Source organism: Mirounga angustirostris, unplaced genomic scaffold (genome assembly GCF_029215605.1).
Source record: "Mirounga angustirostris isolate CCGP_5_RB_7025 unplaced genomic scaffold, mMirAng1.0.hap1 SCAF_3, whole genome shotgun sequence".
Taxonomy (NCBI): Eukaryota; Metazoa; Chordata; class Mammalia; order Carnivora; family Phocidae; genus Mirounga; species Mirounga angustirostris.
In genome coordinates, this window is record NW_026991711.1 from 80,741,397 (window position 1) to 80,764,272 (window position 22,876).

At 52.3% G+C, this 22,876-nt stretch overlaps 1 protein-coding gene across 1 annotated transcript; it reads left to right on the forward strand.

Annotated features, from left to right (window-relative positions):
• Positions 1 to 2,292: 2,292 nt before the first annotated feature.
• Positions 2,293 to 9,233, forward strand: LOC135363791 (ral guanine nucleotide dissociation stimulator-like). Its single transcript, XM_064585809.1, has 5 exons — positions 2,293 to 2,406; positions 5,814 to 5,924; positions 7,089 to 7,279; positions 7,885 to 7,944; positions 8,819 to 9,233. Exons 1-5 carry the CDS (start codon positions 2,293 to 2,295, stop codon positions 9,114 to 9,116), a joined length of 774 nt encoding a protein of 257 aa, XP_064441879.1. The 3' UTR covers positions 9,117 to 9,233.
• Positions 9,234 to 22,876: the final 13,643 nt, after the last annotated feature.

Here is a 22,876-nt window from a genome sequence, read left to right on the forward strand (position 1 = left end):
GTCTGTGTGGGCCAAAGCCCATGCCAAGTCAGCCCTCTGCCCATGGTGAAGTCTGTGGTTCTCATGACCCCAGGGGACCACCTGGATATGGCCTTTATTTACCCAGAGTTGGCCCCTCCAAGGGGCTGGGACACCAGTGACTGGGTGGTGGGGGCTGGAGCTCTGCAGCTTGGGTTTTGCTCTTGGAGGATGCTTCTCAGGTCTAAAGTGTTATGAGGTCAGTGATGTTGGTGGGTGTGATGTGGACTGTAATTAAAGCCATCAGATTTGAGAGGGACTCAGAGCCCTCCATGCCCTGGATATGCCCACCTGTCCCACCTCTGTTGTATGACCCTCCCTCATCCCTGTGCCCAGTCACAAGGCCATCTTTCTGTTCTTAAGGACCATTTCAGATTTCTGTTTAAGTGTTACCTCCTCCCCGTCTATCCAATCACTCTCCTGCCCTGTTTTTTTTTTAAATTTTATTTGTTTGTTTGTTTGTTTATTTATTTATTTATGCACGGAGGCTGATGTGGAGCTTGATCTCATGACCCTGAGATCATGACCTGAGCTGAAATCAAGAGTAAGATGCTTAACCAATTGAGCCACCCAGGAGCCCCTCACACTGCCCTGTTTTAATTCTCTGATTTGCACTTAGTGCCATTGGTATTTATCTTATTTGTTTGTTCACAGATTGTTGGTGTCTCCTCAGCCAACTCTAAGGCCATGAGAGCAGGGACCTGGTTGGTCTCTTCCTCTGTGGTCTTGGTGTCCAGCACAGTGCCTGGCATGTAGTGGGTACTTTGTAAGTCCTTGAGAAGGGGCGAAGGATTGAGAGGTGCCCCTGCTCAGCATCTCTGTTAACTGCAGAAGTGGTTAAGTGGTGGTGATGGGGATCCTAGGGCCCCTTTTCTCTCCAGCTTGCCCCACAGGCAGCCCCTGAGGCTCCCTGTACAAACTGAAGAGCACAAAGAGCACAGTTTAAGAACTACTAATCTGGTTCAACTTCCTCATTTTCTGAAGGGTAAAGGCACAGAGAGGTGAGAAAATGGGCCCAGTGAGATGCAGGCTTAGAAGAAAGCTGAGTCCCCTGACCTTGACCTGAGGCTCTTTCTACTGCCCTCAATCACAAACCCAGATGGGTGCTGCCCACATTCATCTTAAATCAACTATCTGGTCTGGGGCTACCTTTGGGTCAGCTGTACCCATACCTGCCCCAGTCTCCAGTTCCCAGAGAGAAGCCTGATATAAGCCCCAATCCCAGTCTTCTTCAGGAATGTACTCTAAAAGGCATCCTGGGTGAAGAATAAGGCTGCAAGGCCCCCCAGAAGACCCAGTCTCTGCCCAGGTGATCAGTGTGGCCCTGTCTGCTGTATGTGCCAAGTTGACTTTTCTCAAAGGAACCGCAGTGCATCCATTTCCTTCTACTTTGTGAAAAATTCCTGGGAACTTGTGTAATCTTCTTTTATTAAAGAGAAGAATTACCACTTAAAACTCAGTCAGCATAGTGCAAAGAGAAGCCAAGTTACATCTGCCAAGGTGTGAACACCTGGGGGGCATGTGTGTGTGTTTGGGGGGGGGGGGTTCACCAAAGAGCAAAGCTCTAAGAGAACAAAAAACCCAACCAGCTTTCCCATCAAAACCTCAAAGATATGGAGCTTTTCAGGCTCCTCTTCTGAAACTCAGACCTGGCCTATCACTCAGGCCTCTCCCAGATTCCAGAGAAGGGCAGCTGGGGCTGTGGGCAGCCAGCCAACTGTATCTTCAAATTCCCTTTTAATCTCTCTCAGTTGCCAGCTTCATTTAATGAAATCTGGCTCCCATTCCACACATAGGGAGAAAAGTAGAAAACTTCTGGCAGATTTTCTGGGATGGATGACTTTTTGTTATGGTAACTGCTCTGTTGACTCCAGAACTTCTGAACTTGGTGAACCTAGGAAGCAGCAGCCCAGCTTCTTTCTGTGTTCCTGGTAGGTGGGCCCTGATGCCAGAGGGGGACAGTGAAGATAGAAGGACCTTGACTGTTTCAGGTCACAGTGCCATGATGATGATGGTGATAAGTACCTGATAGTAATGGTGATGGAGATAGTGATGATAGTGATGATGATGGTGGTGAGGGTGGGGATGATGATGGTGATGGTGATGATGATGGTGATGATGATGATGATGGTGGTGGTGATGATGATGGTGATGGTGATGATGATGGTGATGATGATGATGATGGTGATGATGATGATGATGGTGATGATGATGGTGGTGGTGGTGATGATGGTGATGGTGATGATGATGGTGGTGGTGGTGGTGGTGGTGGTGATGATGATGATGATGGTGGTGGTGGTGGTGGTGGTGATGTTGGTGATGGTGGTGGTGGTGGTGATGCTGCTGCAGGCCATGGGGACAGGGATCTGGGACTACTCACTGCTCCCGGCCCAACCACAGTCGATGAAGTCTTGCTCTGCGTGGCCCAAGCTGTTCCCTCCACAGGCCCTCACCAGTCACCCCCTGGCCTCCTCACCCCAGCATCTCTCTTGTTCTACTTCCCCCTCTGCCTCTCCCCCCTACTTCTTCTCTTTCCTCTCTCATAAATAAATAAAATCCCCCCGAAAAGTAAAAGATTGAGCATGAGGATGAAGGTGGACATTTTGAGCCTTTTAGACCTGGCTAGGAACACTCTCCTGTATGTATATCTTTGTCACCTTCCCCCTTGTGCTCATGGCTGCAGAGGTACATGACCTCCCAGGGAGGGAGAAGGCCCACGGTGCAGGGACTCTGGGGTCCTGAGTGACCACAGGAAGGCGTTCCATCTCCCATCTGAACAGCCACTCAGCGCTGTCATGTGGGGGAATCCATGGTGACATGCTACCGAACTTGGGGAGATACTTGGTAATTCAGCATAACGAAATATACCTGCTAAATGTTGAAATCACCAAGTTAACCTCAATAGTTATCAGCCTAGTAGCTTTAAAAATGACCAAAGGGGCACCTGGCTTCCTCAGTCAGTGGGACACGTGGCGCTGGATCTCGGGGTGGTGAGTTTGAGCCCCACATCGAACACAGAGTTTACTGAAAACACAAAACAAAAGGAAAAAAGCCCTTCCAAAGGGCCCAAATCAATTAGGCTCCAACAATTGAGCTGGTCGGTGGTGGGATGGATCCTCTGGCCTGTTCATCAGCCGCTGTGCCCTGAGCACTCAGATGAGGCAGGTGCTTCTCAGCCACCCGGGTTCTCCCTCTAGGAGCTCAGGGTCTAGAGAGAAGATGGACAAACATGAATGAAAAACGTGAATGAAAAGAGCAGTTGCTCCATAGGAAGAGAGCAGGGGCGACAGCTGGGTCCCGAGCTCCGGCAGGTGAGGGGTCTGACAAGGCCGTGCTCAGGTGACATTGAGATTTCCTGAGGCAGGCCAAGGAGACACCCCAGCACAAATCCAAGTATATGCAGCCAGCAGAGGGCACCACGCTGCAGAGGAGTGGAGGCCCAAGTTGATGTTGCCAGAGTGGAGGTTAGAAAGGAGGCCAGGGTGGCTGGAGGAAGCTGAGGAGGAGAGCAGAGAGGGAGAGGAGGAGGGGCAGGGCCTGGGGCAGGTGGACAGTCTCAGCGCCCTGCTCCTAGTGCTGGGTCACACCACATCTCCCCACAATCGGTGGCTTCGCCCACAAACACTCACTGGGGCACAGTCTCCGGGGATCAGGACCCCAGCAGTGCTCAGCTGGGGGCTCCTACCAGAGCCTCTCAGGAGGTTGGGGCTGTTGACAACACCAAGGCAGGACCTGCTTCACTTAGAACCCGAGCTCACTTAGGGGTGTTGGCAGGATTCAGTCCATCTCGAAGGCCTGAGTTCTTCTGTCTGTTGTTGGCCCTCGGTGCTAGGCCACGTGCACATGCCTGTGTCATGGTTCCACATAGGGGCTTGTTCCCCAGTGTGGGGATCTGAGAGAACACGGGTCAGGGTCAGCACGGGGCCGGGCACGGAGCTTTTCTAACCGAATCTCGGAAGGGGCTTTGGGTCGTGTTGCCATGTTCTGTGGAATGGAAGTGAATCACTACGTCCAGATCACACTCCAGGGGAGGGGGTTACACAAGGATGTGTACACAGGAGTTGGGGATCGGCGGGAGCCACTGAGGGGAGAAGGGGAAGACCCCTGCCGGGTCAGTGCCTTGCCCAGAATCAAGGACTTGTAGGAAGGCTGGACCAGGCACGAACCCAGATCTTTGAATGTCCTCAAAGTTGGGGCCCTGGATGCACCTCAGCATTCAGTGGGGGCTCTGGAAAAGGTCATGTTGAAGTAAGTGGCTACAGACATGGAGATGGTGTGGGGGTGAGGGTGAGCATTGATATCCTACAGGAGGCATTCCAGCACATTCTTGTCTGAGGAGGAGCCAGGTCACGGCAACCCACGGAGTGGCCCCCCATCCACATCACACCCATTGGAAAGGAGGTAATGGCTCGCAGCACAGGACAGGCAGACTCTAGGGGTAAGGGTGGATTCTGACCTTCAAGGGCCAAGGCTCCACCGCCTTCTTTAGGGTTTGCTCTGGAAATTAGGAAGCCTAAGATCTTGGGAAGCTATTGCCCATCCCTCTGTCGGAGGGGCTGCCCTCTTCTGGGTCTCCAGAGTGTGAGCCCTGGTGTACACACGTGCACAACATGCTGAGCGTCCACCTGCTCACACGCACACACGCGCACACACACACACACACACACACACACCAGTAGGGACTGTGGGGTGGAATCTGACCAGTAGCGGACTCAGAGAAGGTGAGAAGAGGAAGAAAATGTGGTTGGAGGTATTTCCTACATGGGACACCACTCCTCCAGTTTCATAGATATCATCCCACATATGCCTGGGACGTCTGGAGGAAGTCCGTGCTGGAATACTGTGCACTGGACAGACCAGGCACAGACCATCCCTGACAAGCACAGTGGCTTAGGCAGGGTCAGACCAGGTAAGAGTGGAGAGTTGTGTCTGACGCCGGGTGTGTTTCCAAGCTGGGGCCCTGGCTGCACCCAGACCTTGCCTGTGGGCTGTGGTGAGGGGTGCACTGTGTCACTGGGCACAGATGTGGCCTTGCATGCAGACCGGGGATGAGCAGCCGGCAGCCCAGAGCACTGTTGGTGGGGGTGTCAATCCAGGAGTGGACCCAGGTAGGGGATCCCAGGCAGTGAAGTCACTTCCTTGACCACAGACCCCAACAGAACTTGGAAGCCCCGTGACCAGGCACCCACATTCTACTGTAGTCCCGTATCAGGGTCACTTGACTGGAGACATCCGATCGTGAAAGATGTTCTCTTGTTGCTTGCCTACTTCCTGGGGCTCTGGCTTCCAGAAACCCCAGGGTAAGGGCTTTTTCACCTGCTGCAGACATTGGCTCAAGGCTCGCCCCCGTTGCCTCAGGGCGTTTGGCACGAGGGGCCATAAGGTAATACAGAGAAGGCCGGGCCAGGCCAAGCCACCTCCCTGAGCCACCCCAGGGCAGCCCCATCCCCTCCTCTTGACTTTCTGGGAAGGAGGGATGTGTGGGGAGGTCCTGCCCCTGGGCTGGAGGACGTCACAGGGCAGCGGATGCCCTGGCGGTGCCTTCATGTTCACACCGACGTCATGGTGGATGGGGGTGGGGGGGGCGGGCGATGAGGATCCCTGAGGGCCTCTCACCTGTGCCAGAGTGAATCCAAGGCCCTGAGGCTGTGTCACGTTTCTCTCCGCGGTGGAGGGCTGTGCATCCTGTGGTGTGGTGTGTGTGTGGAGTGGAGTCCCTGGGTCCGAGGCCCAGCAAAGGTAGCCGCACAGGGCTCTGAGGCCTCGTGCCTGGCTGCCTGGCACTGTCTCGACAGAGCTCCCGACAGGAGACGGGGCAGGAGCTGGACGATGAGGGCCTCCGCGCTCCCTCCGTGAAGGACAGGAAGGTGCCCCGCACTGGCAACAGAGTCCAGCGCTGGCTCAGGGTGAGTGCAGGTGCTGGGCTGACCCACCCCCCAGGGCCCCGATGCAGCAAAAGGGCCTCAGGTCCCAGAAGCCAGCCTGCTAATGCCCTGGGCTCCCTCCCACAGTCCTGCTCCATCTGAATCTGCATCCTCATCTCCTCCCCAAACTTGCCCTCAGGGCCCTGCCCCTGCCTGGGCCAGATGCACCATCATTGTCCACGTATTTGTAGGAATATCAGAAAAGAGACTTGAAACCATGTCTCATCCCATTCAGCTAGAATCGTCTTGCACTGTGCTATGCATTTTGCTAACTAGTCCTCCGGGTGTCCCCTTTGGCCTAACAGTCCTTCCCCATCTTCTCCAATCTTGCACATGATCATGGTGAGTTGGGAGAGTTTTCCCCAAAGGGACATGGGGCTCATGGTACTGTGTCTCCTGCTTTGCCCTTTGGTTGTGAAAATCCACATCCCTGGGGCCCCTACAGAGTCAGGGGCAGGGGCCTCATTGTACAACATTCCAGAAGGCCAGTCGGTTACCACAGCCACTGAGGCCTTGACTGATGCAGGGCTTTGATGGGACTCCCCTCTGTGGCCAACTCACAGTGCTGCACTAAACATCCTACATGCCCTACTATCCTGAGCCCTCTCACCTAAGAAAATGTGTCTGTGCTCTCATGTCAAGAATGGGGTATGTTGTCAGAGATCACGGGATCGGTGCCGTTCATGCGGGGAGGTGGTGTCCATACTCAGCTAACAAGCTGACCTGACATAAAACATGTTCCGACATCATCGACTTCAATTCCTTGTATGGATGCCAAGGACCTTTTTTCTTTTTCCTGAAAGACTTACTGATTGGTCGATTGATTGATTGATTTGAGGGAGAGGCAGTGGGAGAGGGGGAGAAGCAGAGGAGAGACAGACTCCTCAAGCAGACTCTGCCCCTAAGTACGGAGCCCTACGAGGAGCTCGATCTCAAGACATTGAGATCGTGACTGAGCCAAAACCAAGAGTCTTAGGATTAACCCAATGAACCACCCAGGCACCTCATTGTTTTTTCTACTATGGGCCCTCTTGTCCCACCTGTTGCCATAAATCATTGAGATCTTGGGGATTTGGTCTGCGCTCCCACCCCCAACCCTCCTGGTGGCTACAGAGCTGAGTGCATGTCTCCTCCGTTTCACCTCAGGGTAAAAACAGCTCAGCCACAGAGAAGAATGAGACCCGCGAGCTCTGGACCAACCAGGCTGACCTGCTGGAGATGCCAATACCACCTGGTGCCCGCCTTCGTAGGCAGAGACCTCAGCCACATCTCCACATTCCTAGGCACGTACACAGCTTTTGCCACCACCCCGAGGTGCTGGACCTCTTCTTTACAACGTGAGCACCCTGCCCCTCCACAGCCCAGTGAGATCTGGCCACCGCCTGGTTGTGAGTCTTGGGAATGTCACCAAACTTCCTCGAGCCTCGCTTTGCTCCTCTGACTGGGGCAGACTTATTATAGGGACTCGGTGGTGTCCTTTAGGGAAAGTACACCTGGGGGCCTGGGCCTGCAGAAAGGCCTGCTAGAGGGGCTGTGGTTGTGCTCATTTATCATTGTCCTGCTCCTCACGAGGAATCCTCTGCCTCATCCCTCACTGTCACTATGGTCTCGAGCTGGGCTGTTTTGCCATTTGAAAGGGAGATTTGAGACTCCCTCTGGGGTCCGTGTCCTGGGTGAAACCAGAGCAGGGATGCCTGGGGCTGAGCAGGGGGCCCAGGCCCACTCAGATATCTGGGATGGGGTGGTTGGGGCCCTTCCATTCATCAAGCATTCAGGAAGCCCCACTCAGTGCAGGCACTTCCCTAGATGCTGACTGACCCCTGCACAGAGCAGACAGCGCCCCAGGGCTCCAGACTAGTCGGGGGTCAGACAGTGACGCTAGACATGATGAGAAGTGGCGTCCACAGGACATTTCATGTGGTGCCCCTCTGGCCTCCTCTAGATATGGGGGCATTCCCTCTACTTCGGATGAGCTCGGCGGAGGCCTGGAGCAGCGGAACATGTGAGTGAGCTTCGGCTACTGCAGGAGGGAATTCCCTCCCCAGGAGGGCAGCGAGGGGACTGTGAGATGGGGGGCTGCTGGGCCCTCATCCCACACATCTGCGGCTCCTGTTTTAGGAATCTGGGAAAAAGGGGAGCTGTGGGTGGGCTGTGGGCACTGTGGGAGAGCAGAGGGGGCTGGAGGACAGCTTCAGCCCCTAAGAGAGTCAATGCCCATCCCTGCCCCCTCCCAGCCCTGTCTCTACCCCACTCCCGGGACCCACAACAAGGAGTGTGGGGCCATGACACTCAGCGATCTGGTGGAACCTGGACACTGGGTGCTCAGCAGGTGCTCAGGAGACCCAGTGAGAGCTCAGGGACAGACGTCCCCCACCCTGTGGGAGATGAGTGTGAGTGGAAAGAGACCCACTCATGGCACCTAGTGAATGAGGCAGCATTAGGCACCGGAGGTAAAGCTGGAGGTATTGGGAGGGTCCTGGGAAGGCCTGGCACGAGACAGAGTCCCTTTGCTCCCTCCTTGGCTGGATATTCACAGAGCAGTGATGTGTGCAGTGAGGGCAATGAACAGGCCCGACACCGCCCCTCCCTGGCCACATGCAGTTGAATCCAAGTGGCAAGTGGGCAAGGACACAGACTGACGAGTGTGCCCGGACTCCCCCAACAAGGACAGAAATGGCCACACCATTGATCAAGGGCTCCCCCTCACAAAGGCTTTTGGCAGCCTGTCCTCTGTGACCAGGCCTGTGTCAGGCAGTCCTTCCAGATCACAGGTGGACAAGGAGTAGGCCCGGTCTCTGACATTCAGGGGTTCCCTGGGACATCTGTGTGGGAGGGTGCTTTGTCCTCTGACTCCCTGCCTACCTGTCTGTCCCCAGGGCCATCTCCTCCATCCTGGGCACATGGCTGGACCAATATCGCCAGGATTTTTTCCAGCCCCCAGACTTTCCCTGCCTGAACGTGCTGCTCAAGTACATGGGCCTCCATATGCCAGGCTCGGACCTGGAACGCCGTGCCCAGCGTCTGCTGTCACAGCTGCAAAGCCTGGAGCCCCCGGAGCCAGAGGCTGGGGGTGAGGAGGGCCGGGGGTGCCTGGCGAGGGCCCGTGGAGGGGACCGGGCGGGCCACGCAGAGCAAGCCTCCATAGAGTGCGGTTGGGCCGGGAGCAGTGCGTAGTCCCAGATCCCTGTCCCCATGGCCTGCCGTCCGGGGAGACCTCCCAGGGATCGGATCCTGGCCTCAGACAGCACTGAGCGGGGGGAAAAGTTTCCTTCACTTAGGAGGGACGTGGGAAGCCCATCAGGCCGACGATACTTTCTCTTCTTGGAGCTACAGCACCGGCCCCGGAGCGAGATCCGGAAGGAGCGCAAGAACTGGGCCCAGCTCCCGCTGTGGCCCCTGCTGTCGCCTCAGAGCCCCCGCGGGCCGGGCCCGTCCCTGCTGCGGGGGCTCAGCCACTAGGGAGAGCAGGGGCGCAGGTGCTAGTCAGAGCGCTCGTTCACGCTCCTCCGCTGGAAGAGCCACCCGCACCGATGCCCGACGCGGAGGTCGAGCAGGGTCCAGGCCCTGGTCCTGGGGTCGCCGCCGGGCCCGAGCAGCCCCCTGCCCCAGTGGAGCAACCAGCCCCGGCCCCCGAGCAGCAGCTCGTGCTGGCTACAGCCCCGAAGGACGGCTTCCCCTCCCCTGGCATTGCATTCTTTGTAGTGTTTCTGGTCTGTATGCACCTGTATAATGGCTTCCTGTACTTTGTTCGTTAAATAAAGTAGAATCTGAGTTTACATAACATTTTACTCTGATCCTTTTCTTTTCCTTTTTTTTTTTTAATAGAGATTTTATTTACTGATTTGACAGAGAGAGAGAGCGTGCGACAGCAGGAACACAAGCAGGGGGAGTGGGAGAGGAGAAGCAGGCTTCCCGCTGAGCAGGCAGCCTGCTGTGGGGCTGGATCCCAGGATCCTGGGATCATGACCTGAGCAGAAGGCAGAAGCTTAAGGACTGGAGCCACCCAGGCGCCCCTCTGATCCTTTTCAATTGTATATCCAGGTGCCATGAGGTACACTCAGAGTGTTGCTCAACCATTCACTTCTAGAACATTCCCATCACAGAGACCACTGCTCTTCTCCCTGTCTCTGATGTTTACCTGTTCTGGGATTTTCCTGTGCCTGGAATCCTACAATATGGCCTTTTGTGTCTGGTTACAGAACAGAAGAGTGATTCATAATGTTTTTCACTTTTTTATAAAAATAACATTTTTATTACAAAGGAATGTTCCTGACAATGCAAAGATCCTGGGAAGCCGCAAAATGAAGTCTTTTCATTATGTGGGATAGGTTCCCATTTATAAGGATGCCTCGAAAGGCAGAAACCACAAGAGAAATGTCTGGGTCCTTGAGACACCTTTAAATTCTTTCATTTTCCTGAATAGACCACGTTTATCTTATTGTAATGTGCATATTATAAAAATGTTAAAATCTCACATGAAATCTTCCCATTTACTACTAATATATTTGGTACTAAAGTAAACAGTTCTTTAGGTATTAGCCAGATTATGTTTATTTAGTAAAATAATCATTTGAATATGAAGAAAAGAAGACACATTCCTTCTCCCAAGAAATAATCACCCTTAACACATGAGTCCATCTTCTAGTCCTTTCCCTCTGAGTGCAGTTGAGCCATTTATACGGATTTGCCTCTCAGAATTACACTGAAAAGTACATCCGTGCCATAAATCTCTGTTTCTTTAGGCCCGATTCCTAGAGGAACAGATGGAACCCCCTTGAGCCACATTTCTGGAGTATTGGCCGCAGACTCCTCTATCTATGCTCTCTTTATTAAGGTGGAGCCTTGTTTGGGAAAGGAGGGACCCCGGAGACTCGAGATGAGCCCTGAAATCATGAGGAGGACAAGCCGGCAGTGAGGCCGTCAGGGTCCCCGGCAGTGACCCACAGAGCAGGGAAGAGCCTGCCCACAGCCCCCTCATGGGTCCTCCCCCACAAGCATCCCTGCCCTGAGTCCTGGGACACACCTCCCGCAGGCCCGTCCCGGGACGCGCCCCAGCCGCTCCAGCCCCTCGTGCGCCATAACTCAGCTTCTAACTCGAGCAACCAGGCCGTGCTCCAGGCAGCCGAGGGCTGCATGTCGGGCCCCTCCTGTCTGCTTGCGCCCTGGCCATCCTGGCTGGCACCCATCGTCTCAGGGAGGAACCTCGGATGGCAGCGCGGGTCAGTGAGTTACAGACGTGCGTTCATCCGGATGTAGGGTTAGTGGCGACAGCGAGAACCACTGGCACCTCTGTGAGCACGAGAGACCTTTAGAAAGCACACTGGGTGCCCATGGGAGCTGCAGGATGGACTGAGCCTCAGCGAGAGGCGTTGGCACTGGGCATAGCCCCTCCACAGCCCTCAGGCTCCTCCAGCAGTGACCCCCTGCCCCTGCCTGCCCCAACCGTGGTGTCCCTCAAGTTCAGCTTGTGCGAGAGAGGGGGCTGCACTTCCCGCTCAAGACACCATGTGAGGAGAAGGGGGAGACCCCTGTCCTCCCCCAGCGGCAGGTGAGGGGGAGTCCACTTCACCTGAACCTGTATGGGAGGCCATGGCCAGTCACCCCTGTCCTCTCTGCCCCAAGATGGAGCTCCCCAGGCACAGAAGACAGATCCTCAGAGAGAGAACACTGGGGGCTCTCCCTGCAGGAAGAGAGAGAAACACCATTGGCTGGGGAGCAGGGGAGAGAGGAGAGCTCTGAGCATGAGGGGGAGGGCGGCCACAGGCTGGGGCGCTGCCCTATTGGTCAGGGGCACAGGCTCTGTGTGGGCTTGTACGGGGTGGCCAGGCTTCATCCTCCCGAGGTTTCCATCAAACCAAATTCACCTCCAGAAAATACTTTCAACACCAACCACCAAAAGCCCCTGGGATCCTGGCAGCCAAGGAGGCCCGAGTTGCCATGTACCAATGATTACACGGTGGGGGTAGACGGGGGACAGGCATGATGGAGCTGAGGGCAGCTCCTTTTGTCTGCTATGGAGGGATAGAGCCCCATCTCAAGGCACCCCAACATTTGTTCCCAAGCCAGGTGACAGTTCAGGGAGCTCCAGGCTGCCAGTGTCCACACTGGGGATTGTCCATGCCCAGGACACAAGCTCTGGGTGATGTGCAGTCCCAGGGCTTGCCTGGGTCTGATGGGGGCGCACCAGTGTTGTGGGATCCCAGCTGAGCGACGTGTCACCCATACGGGAGGTGACGAAGGCTTTCTGGAAGGACAATTGAATCAGGGGGAGCCGGGCTTGCCGGGCAGAGGGGACAGACTGAGGCAGAGGCCCAGAGCCCATAGCCCCAGCGGGCTCACAGTGGGCTAACTTAAACAGGTACAGCTAAGGATTACTGAGTGTCTTTTGAGAACGTGAATCATGTCATTCAATCCCAATAACAATTCCACGAGGAAGGTAGAAATGCTGTCCCCTTTTGACTAATAAGGGAATCCAGGCTTTAAGGAACTTCCGACTTCCGTGTTCCACAGTGAGGCCGAGGCGGGATTTGACTCCAGGTTCCTGCCACCCCTGGGGGCCCCACCTGACAAGAAGGCTGCATCCAGATGCTTCAGAAGGGACTTCTCAGGTCTGAGGTTACATGAAGCTTTGTGCTTGGTGCCAGGGAGAAACCTCCTCCTGCCCAGATGAAGGCTGGCTGGTACTGGGAGAGCCTCAGGGCCAAGGCCTGCCGTCGTCAGACAACAGGCCCAGGCCCAGCCCCAGTCAGAGCGGGCACCACTGCCCCCTGAGTTCAGTGAGGTCCCCAGGCCTCGGGGTTTGGATGTGGAGTTTGCACACCTGAGTTCCAGGGAGGAGCTGTTTCGATGGAGCACAGAGTCCAATGGCAGAGAGTCAGCAGTTCTAGCCCCTGCTCAGCCTCTTGGTAGCTGGGTGACGCCAGGCGGGGCTGTGAAGCTACAGACCCCATCCCTAAAACGGAGAACGTAACGGCTACTGCTACATGGGTTGTAGAAAGAAATGACTGGTACAGGTCCTGCCTGGAGCCTGGAGCACATGGGGAGCCAAGAGGACAGACAGTCCTGTTGGGGACCAACTTACCCATGTCTCTGTTCTTCCACTTGTTGATTCTGGGGTCATCCATGAGAAACAGATGCCAAATCTAAGGTGAGGGGGAGTTCTTCTAATGCTTTCTTCTCAGAGGTCTATAGCTTCAGCTCTTAAATTCAGGTCTGTGATCCATTTGGGGTTCATTTTCTGTCCCACGTGAGGTGAAGGTCCACCTTCATTCATTCATTTATAATTTCCTGTATCTGCACATGTAAGAAGGAACACGATTTAGTCACTGTAGGACCTTAGGTTGTTACTTGTCAGTAACAAGTTGAGTTGTCAGTAGATCCCAAAGACTTTAGAATAAATCATCCGGAAGCAATTGCCTGATTGTAAAGGAAGTCCCAGAGGAGATTCACTTGGGACTTCTGTGGACTCTCCGAGCAGGGTCCTTGTTGAGAGCACACACCCCCCTCTGGTGGCCACAGGAGGCACTGCAGGAGCGCTGCGGGGCTCCCTGATCTGTCTGTGAAACAAGCCACATTCCACCTGGGACATCTTCAAGGATTCCCGGAGAGATCAAAAACAATTCTGTACAATTCAGCGTTTCTAGGTGATCTATGAAGAAATAGGCTTCTTCCCAAGTGCACTATTTCGAGAAGTATTTTCTGAGCAGCTGAGTCAGGCACTGAGTTCCAGAACAGAAGAAAGTAGAGAGAACCGTGGAGGCCTCCCAAAACGCACAGGGTGTAGGTTGGGAAAGTATTGGGAATAATTGGTCCACGCCACAGCTCTATACATCCGGCTTAAAGAAAACAGTACATGAAAACAAGCCATATTTATGGATTCCTTTGATTACATTAATCACAAAACATTTTAGAGAATTTGAAAACTATCACTGAGCATATCTGTATCCTTTCTTCTAAGTTACATGGCATCGACTTATATTCCCAGTTAATTTTTCACTTATTAGGGGAACATGATATGATATATTGAAGCCCTAATGACTCTATAAAAATACTCACAGAACTAACAGATGAATTCAGTAAAGCTGAAGGACACAGATTCAACATATAAAAATGAGTTTCATCTCGACACACCAATAAGAAGCTATCATAGAGAGAAATTAAGAAAATCATTTTTAATTAATAATCACTGAAAAAGACTAAAATCCTTAGGAATTATTTTCATCAAGAGGTGAAAGACCTGTATACTGAAAACCATAAATCATTAGTGAAAGAATTTGAGGAAGACAGAATTAAGTCAGAAGGCTTCCCACGCTAATGGATCCCAAGAATATATGTAATCAAAAGGTCCACATTATGTAAAGCAATCTAAACATTCAGTGCTCACCCTACCAACATGTAATGGCATTTCCAGAAATAGAACAAATAATCCTACAAAGTGAAGAGTACCACAGAAAGCCCTGAGTAGCCAAAGCCATCTTGTGAAAGAACAAAACTGGAAGCATCATGCTTTCTGATGTCTAAGTGTATTACAAAGTTGTAGAAATCAAAACGGTATGGTATTGACATACAGACAGACACACAGATCAATGGAACAGACTGCAAAGCCCAGAAAGAAATCGACAATTAATTCGTCAATTAATTTACAACAAAACTCCAAGAATATAAAATAGGGGAGCGACAGTCTGCACAATAAGTGGTGTTGGAAACACTGGGCAGCCACAAGCAAAGGAATGCAACTGGATGCCTGTCCAACCCCATCCACAAAAAGGACGTCAAAAGGTAGCAGACTTCAACAAAAGAGCTACACCCATAATATGCCTACATGAAAATGGGGCAGAATGCTCTTAACAACCCCCCTTTTTTTAATGGGCTCCATGACCAAAACGGGGCTTGAACTCAAGATTCTGAGATCAAGAGTCAGATGCTGTGCCCACTGAGCCAGCCAAGAATCTATTAAAAGTATGGAGCACAGAGGTGTCAGAATATATCTATTCATTTGTTCACCTTAACACACAATGTTTTTGGAAGAATGTTTCTTGATATCATTCTTGATACTGATTTTCGGATTTAACACCAGAAGCAAAGGCTACAAAGCAAAACTAACAGCTGGGACTACACCAAACTAAAAAGCTTCTGCACAGCAAAGGAAATCACCGATCATCAACACATTGAAAAGACAACATACTGAGTGGGAGAAAATATTTGCAAACTACCTAACTGAAAAAGGGTTCATATCCAAAATATTGAAGAACTCATCCAATTCAATAACACAAAATTTAGCGTTTAAGATGATACCTGGAGGCTCTGTGACATACTCAGGATCCGACGGGGGAGCCTGGAGCCTGTACCAGATACTCGCCAAAGCCATTGCTGATGAAGTACTTGATTCTGATCTTACGTGACTAGGAGTCTAGAGAACTAGAATAAAATCACAGCCATGTAAGCACTAAAATAAACTGCCATAATAAAACCATATACTTCTGAAAATAGACAACTCCAAAATAAATAAAACGATAACATTCAGACATTGCACATACGCCAAATATCCTTCCCTTTCTTCTCTTTTGGAGAGTCTCGTGTTGCCCCTTACATGAAATCTTCATCAGCTTCATCAGGAACTGTCACCTCCATAGAACTCCATTTGTAGACTTTTTACCAATGCTTTTGACATTGTAATATATAAGGTTTGCCTAAGACTGTAAGTTTCTTTCAGCTGTGACCTTCATCTTCTATTTTTCTCTTTTATTTTCCAAAAACCTAGCAGAGAAGATTGTATTTGCTAAATAAGTAAATCTATTCTATTTTTTTTTAAATAAAATAAATGGAGTGAAAATTGACAACTCTAAAATCAGAAAACTCAAATATAAATACAAAAATCAAAGAAAATCCATGACTAAAATAAAAAACTAAAAATGATTAAGTATAAGAATAAAATACTAATTAAAAAGAAGCCAAGAAGAAATTCTAAAATGCAATCATGTAAAAACATGCATATAATGGAAAATGGCTTTGACGTTAAATGAATCAGAGCATAGATAACCATGTAAGGCGTGGCTACAGATTTAGGGAAGATGAAGCCAGTGTCCCTTCTGAGTTGTGCAGGCTGCTCGCTACATTAAAGAGCAGAACCCAGATGAGAAGGACAGTTGCAGCAGAAGCAGCAAGAGAGCAGAGCCCTACGAAGGAGGGGTGGGGGACACAGCTAGAACAACTCCAGAAGCAAGCTGCCCTGGTTTTGAGCACTTCACAGCAACAATAGGAGAGAGAGCTCTGTGAGGCTAGAAGGTCTCTCTGAGTCATAGGGCTTCCCACAAATCCAAGAAAACAAGTTTCCTGACAGGAGAGCCCTGCTGTTGAATCCCAGACAGTGGGGCTGTAGGGGAAAAGGGGAGGGAGTGCAGAATAGGGCCACTGCCCAGAAGGAAAGCACTGTTTCCTGACACACTTCATCTACTTTGATGGGCTTTGCTCAAAAACGAAGTAAAAAGCATTAAGAAAACGATACAGGATATTGAATGACACCATAAATTAGAATTAGAAAAGCTCAGGCATGGAAGGACAGGCCTCAGGGAAGAAGAAGAAGCATATTGAAAGGTCACCTTGTAAATGAAATGTGAAGTAGTGAAAGCAAGCCCGCAGACAGCGCTGTGTGAGAATGGAAGCCGAGAGGAGGAAAACGCGAAAAAGAAACTAAGCAAGAGATGACAAGATCTGAGAGAGAATGTCAAAATGTGAGCATAAGGGGAGAAAATGAATAATTGGAGTGCCTGCGAGAAAACCAAGGCAAAGACACAAAAGTGTTAAAAGTCATAGGTCAGAAATGTTCCTGGAAACAAAGTAATGCTTTCAACCTGTGTATTCACAGAGCACCCTGTGCACTGAGTCAGAATGACAGACGGCAGGACATCGTCTAGTAAAATCATTGAGAGAAAAATCCAGTTAAAATTAAAATGTAAAATTTAATGAAATTTTAAAGAAAAAGGGAATCCTTGGGCATCTAGAAAAAATGGAGCAAATGACCTATAAAGGACAGGAAATTAGAATGTCATCCACATTTCTGAGTGCCATATTTTGTGTCAGAAGAAAATGGAAGAATGTATGGAAAGACACTGAAGGGAAGAAACTGTGAGCCACGGATTTTATAGCTAGAAAACCTGATTTATACGGAATAAAAGTCTTGGCATTCAAGTCATCATGCAAGACCTCGGGCAGTATTGTTCCCATGACCCCTTGAAGAGGGAGGACCGAACTTAGGACGAGAAATGCGGGGAAAGACTGTAAGGCCAGATGGCAAACACTACACCTGCGGAGACTTTGCATGACTAAGACTCTATGACAGGGAGGATGACCTTAGTGGCCGTCACTGGGGTCATTGCCTCAGAATAGTTTAAGAGCTTTCTTGGCCTGGGAGGCTCTTTATTTTAGGTAAACATATTTTTAAAACAACTGGTAGTAAAAATTGCTTAATGTACACAGTATACGTCAATTAATTGATTTTGAATTAAAGACTCTAGAGCTTCCAACGTTAAATGGGAAGCTTATTCACCAAAGCTCCTTCTAAGTCCACACAGCTCAGGAAGGAGCTACCCCCTTCCATTAGCTGACTTGGGAGGGACGCGTGTTCCCGGAGGAGCCGACAGGTGGCGCTGCTGTCGGCCTCAGGGCTGATTGAAGCCCCCAGCAGTGGGCAGGCCGCAGCTCCTCGGAGGCCCAGGCTGGGGGTTGCGATGAGCAGGGACCGAATCTGTAGCACAAGCAGGAGTCCACAGGGGTCACAGCGATGGATGGAAGAGGGGCTCAGCAGGGTGGCTGTGTGGGCGCGTCTGGGGCCCTGGGAAGATGACCTTGACCCCTACAATGCTCAGAGGCCAGACGCCCAAGGTACTGAGGTCTGTTTGCTGCTCTGTGCGGAGGGTGTGATCTGTCAGCACACAGAGCCATTTCACCTGGGTGACGGGCTGGGCAGTTTTCGGGGTCAGGTGCCCTGCACAGGGAAATCATGCAAAGGGAAGGGGAAGAGTCCAGGTCTCCAGGGAGGAACAGTCCGAGTCCCACAGACCTGGGCCGAGGGAGGAGCCGGTTGTCTCAGGTCTCACGGAACAGGAGGGCAAAGGTGACCCTTCCTCTCCCCCAACCCCTCCACTCAAGACAGTCCTGTCGTGAGATCTGCACCTCAAAAGTGGGCAGCTTCCTGGACGGCTTCCCTTTTGCCTTTATAAGGCTTTTTCCTTCTAGCACAACCACCAAACCTTGCCTGTGCCTTTCAGTTAAAAAAAAAAAGTCTCAGGCGGTGGTAATAAACACATAGGAAAGCAACAAAGTATACGTGAACTTCTCTGCCTTCCCAGCTTCATCTGTGCACCTGTTCCACACGCCCAGTTCTCTACTTTAGCATGACCTTGTACTCAGTCCCTTCTCTGGAGTCCATGACGAGAGAGTTTCTGGAAGCAGACGCCTGCTGGAACGAAATGCAGAGCTGGAAGGAATAACGCATGTCCAGAGCCACGCAAGGCAGGAAAGTTCCTGTGCAGGGAGTGCCCAGGGAAGAGCCAGCACTCCTGCGGCCGCTCCAGCAGGGGGCGCCCAGCTCTCCGGACTCCCAGCCCTGCTACCTTGGCATTCAGGCTTGCTCAGCACATTAGGGCGCAGCTTGGCATTCAGAACCCAGGGCAGGGCTAGGAAAGCGCGTGAGAGGGGCTGCAGAGGGATTTTATGGACACTGGGAACCCAATGACCGCAGCTGCCTGGATGAGACCAGGTACTTCAGGGTGAGAGTCCTGAAAGCGGGAATGGGAAAGAGCTACAAAAGGAGCTCCTGACTACGAAAGAGATAGCATTAAAGAGACCGAAAGAGGAGGCAAATCACATGGAGGTTGCTACTCTCCGTTTCTGAACCTTGTGCTGGACTCAAAGCCGCCGCCCAGGACAGCATCCGAGAGGGGGGAGCTCTTCTCTCTGCACTGTCCAACATGCTGGCCACTGGCACCCAGAGTGGACGCACACTTGAAACAGGGCTCACTGATACAGAAGCAGGCCCATTGGGCTGGGGGCTACCATGCTGGGTAGTGCAGCTCTAGAGATCCAGTGATGAGGAGCATGCCCCAGTTTCCTTGCAGAGGGGTTCACTGGCTTGGGCACATACGCAGGGGCCCTGGGGACACTGAAAGAGGAAGGTCGACATTCAGGTCCTAGAAGAGTTCCCCACAGTTGGCCCACTTGCAAACAGGGGTGAAGAGCAGGGTCCCGCCGAGCCTGGATACACACCATCAAAACAGGAAGACCCTTCACTGTCTTCAGAAGCCCACCCTTGCTGAGAGGCTGGGCAGGCACCTGCTTCGTCTGGGGCCCACAGGCCTGAGCCAGTTATGAAGGGATCCTTTGCACACCCGAACCAGATCCCAGTCCAGGAGTGTATCCCCCTGACCTTGCCAGGGCTGAGAAACAGCAATGAGGATGGCATGGCTGCTGCCCTTGCAGGACTTGTCCATGGCCAGGATCCCGACCCTGTGAGCAGGAGGACACACAGGGGAGAGTCTGGGCCTGAGAATTCCAACAGCCTTGTAGAGAAACTCCAACAGATGTCCCCCAGGCCATAAAGAGAGCAGCAAGGACCAGCTGAGCTCTAGGCTCTGCCCCCATCTCTGCGGGCCTCGCCCCGCACTGAAGCCGGCGCCCTCCCCACTCCCACTGTCCTAGAACGTGCTATAGCAACTGCCCTAGCCCATGAAGCCGCCCTTCCGTGTGTATGCGTTTCTGGGCCAATCTTTGGAGACCTGACTTCGCTTCCCTGCCTCTCGCCCGCTCCTGTCGGTGAAATTGCTAAAGTCTTAGAAGGAAGTACCTGTCCTGGCACACAGGTAGTTGGAGAAGACAAGAGAGGAGAAGGAAGACCTACTGCAGTCTTGTAGGGAGACCCCCAGGTGGTGCTCATGCCAGCCGCAGCCTCATATCCAGCCTCATCCCCACTCAGAGGAGCACCAATAATGGGAAAGGGACGTCACTACCTGGTGGGCTCCATGGGTGAATGCAGCACTTTGCAGATTGACTGACATGATTCATGTTCTCAAAAGACACTCAGTAATCCTTAGCTGTACCTGTTTAAGTTAGGCCACTGTGAGCCCGCTGGGGCCATGGGCTCTGGGCCTCTGCCTCAGTCTGTCCCCTCTGCCCGGCAAGCCCGGCTCCCCCTGATTCAATTGTCCTTCCAGAAAGCCTTCGTCACCTCCCGTATGGGTGACACGTCGCTCAGCTGGGATCCCACAACACTGGTGCGCCCCCATCAGACCCAGGCAAGCCCTGGGACTGCACATCACCCAGAGCTTGTGTCCTGGGCATGGACAATCCCCAGTGTGGACACTGGCAGCCTGGAGCTCCCTGAACTGTCACCTGGCTTGGGAACAAATGTTGGGGTGCCTTGAGATGGGGCTCTATCCCTCCATAGCAGACAAAAGGAGCTGCCCTCAGCTCCATCATGCCTGTCCCCCGTCTGCCCCCACCGTGTAATCATTGGTACATGGCAACTCGGGCCTCCTTGGCTGCCAGGATCCCAGAGGCTTTTGGTGGTTGGTGTTGAAAGTATTTTCTGGAGGTGAATTTGGTTTGATGGAAACCTCGGGAGGATGAAGCCTGGCCACCCCGTACAAGCCCACACAGAGCCTGTGCCCCTGACCAATAGGGCAGCGCCCCAGCTTGTGGCCGCCCTCCCCCTCGTGCTCAGAGCTCTCCTCTCTCCCCTGCTCCCCAGCCAATGGTGTTTCTCTCTCTTCCTGCAGGGAGAGCCCCCAGTGTTCTCTCTCTGAGGATCTGTCTTCTGTGCCTAGGGAGCTCCATCTTGGGGCAGAGAGGACAGGGGTGACTGGCCATGGCCTCCCATACAGGTTCAGGTGAAGTGGACTCCCCCTCACCTGCCGCTGGGGGAGGACAGGGGTCTCCCCCTTCTCCTCACATGGTGTCTTGAGCGGGAAGTGCAGCCCCCTCTCTCGCACAAGCTGAACTTGAGGGACACCACGGTTGGGGCAGGCAGGGGCAGGGGGTCACTGCTGGAGGAGCCTGAGGGCTGTGGAGGGGCTATGCCCAGTGCCAACGCCTCTCGCTGAGGCTCAGTCCATCCTGCAGCTCCCATGGGCACCCAGTGTGCTTTCTAAAGGTCTCTCGTGCTCACAGAGGTGCCAGTGGTTCTCGCTGTCGCCACTAACCCTACATCCGGATGAACGCACGTCTGTAACTCACTGACCCGCGCTGCCATCCGAGGTTCCTCCCTGAGACGATGGGTGCCAGCCAGGATGGCCAGGGCGCAAGCAGACAGGAGGGGCCCGACATGCAGCCCTCGGCTGCCTGGAGCACGGCCTGGTTGCTCGAGTTAGAAGCTGAGTTATGGCGCACGAGGGGCTGGAGCGGCTGGGGCGCGTCCCGGGACGGGCCTGCGGGAGGTGTGTCCCAGGACTCAGGGCAGGGATGCTTGTGGGGGAGGACCCATGAGGGGGCTGTGGGCAGGCTCTTCCCTGCTCTGTGGGTCACTGCCGGGGACCCTGACGGCCTCACTGCCGGCTTGTCCTCCTCATGATTTCAGGGCTCATCTCGAGTCTCCGGGGTCCCTCCTTTCCCAAACAAGGCTCCACCTTAATAAAGAGAGCATAGATAGAGGAGTCTGCGGCCAATACTCCAGAAATGTGGCTCAAGGGGGTTCCATCTGTTCCTCTAGGAATCGGGCCTAAAGAAACAGAGATTTATGGCACGGATGTACTTTTCAGTGTAATTCTGAGAGGCAAATCCGTATAAATGGCTCAACTGCACTCAGAGGGAAAGGACTAGAAGATGGACTCATGTGTTAAGGGTGATTATTTCTTGGGAGAAGGAATGTGTCTTCTTTTCTTCATATTCAAATGATTATTTTACTAAATAAACATAATCTGGCTAATACCTAAAGAACTGTTTACTTTAGTACCAAATATATTAGTAGTAAATGGGAAGATTTCATGTGAGATTTTAACATTTTTATAATATGCACATTACAATAAGATAAACGTGGTCTATTCAGGAAAATGAAAGAATTTAAAGGTGTCTCAAGGACCCAGACATTTCTCTTGTGGTTTCTGCCTTTCGAGGCATCCTTATAAATGGGAACCTATCCCACATAATGAAAAGACTTCATTTTGCGGCTTCCCAGGATCTTTGCATTGTCAGGAACATTCCTTTGTAATAAAAATGTTATTTTTATAAAAAAGTGAAAAACATTATGAATCACTCTTCTGTTCTGTAACCAGACACAAAAGGCCATATTGTAGGATTCCAGGCACAGGAAAATCCCAGAACAGGTAAACATCAGAGACAGGGAGAAGAGCAGTGGTCTCTGTGATGGGAATGTTCTAGAAGTGAATGGTTGAGCAACACTCTGAGTGTACCTCATGGCACCTGGATATACAATTGAAAAGGATCAGAGGGGCGCCTGGGTGGCTCCAGTCCTTAAGCTTCTGCCTTCTGCTCAGGTCATGATCCCAGGATCCTGGGATCCAGCCCCACAGCAGGCTGCCTGCTCAGCGGGAAGCCTGCTTCTCCTCTCCCACTCCCCCTGCTTGTGTTCCTGCTGTCGCACGCTCTCTCTCTCTGTCAAATCAGTAAATAAAATCTCTATTAAAAAAAAAAAAGGAAAAGAAAAGGATCAGAGTAAAATGTTATGTAAACTCAGATTCTACTTTATTTAACGAACAAAGTACAGGAAGCCATTATACAGGTGCATACAGACCAGAAACACTACAAAGAATGCAATGCCAGGGGAGGGGAAGCCGTCCTTCGGGGCTGTAGCCAGCACGAGCTGCTGCTCGGGGGCCGGGGCTGGTTGCTCCACTGGGGCAGGGGGCTGCTCGGGCCCGGCGGCGACCCCAGGACCAGGGCCTGGACCCTGCTCGACCTCCGGGTCGGGCATCGGTGCGGGTGGC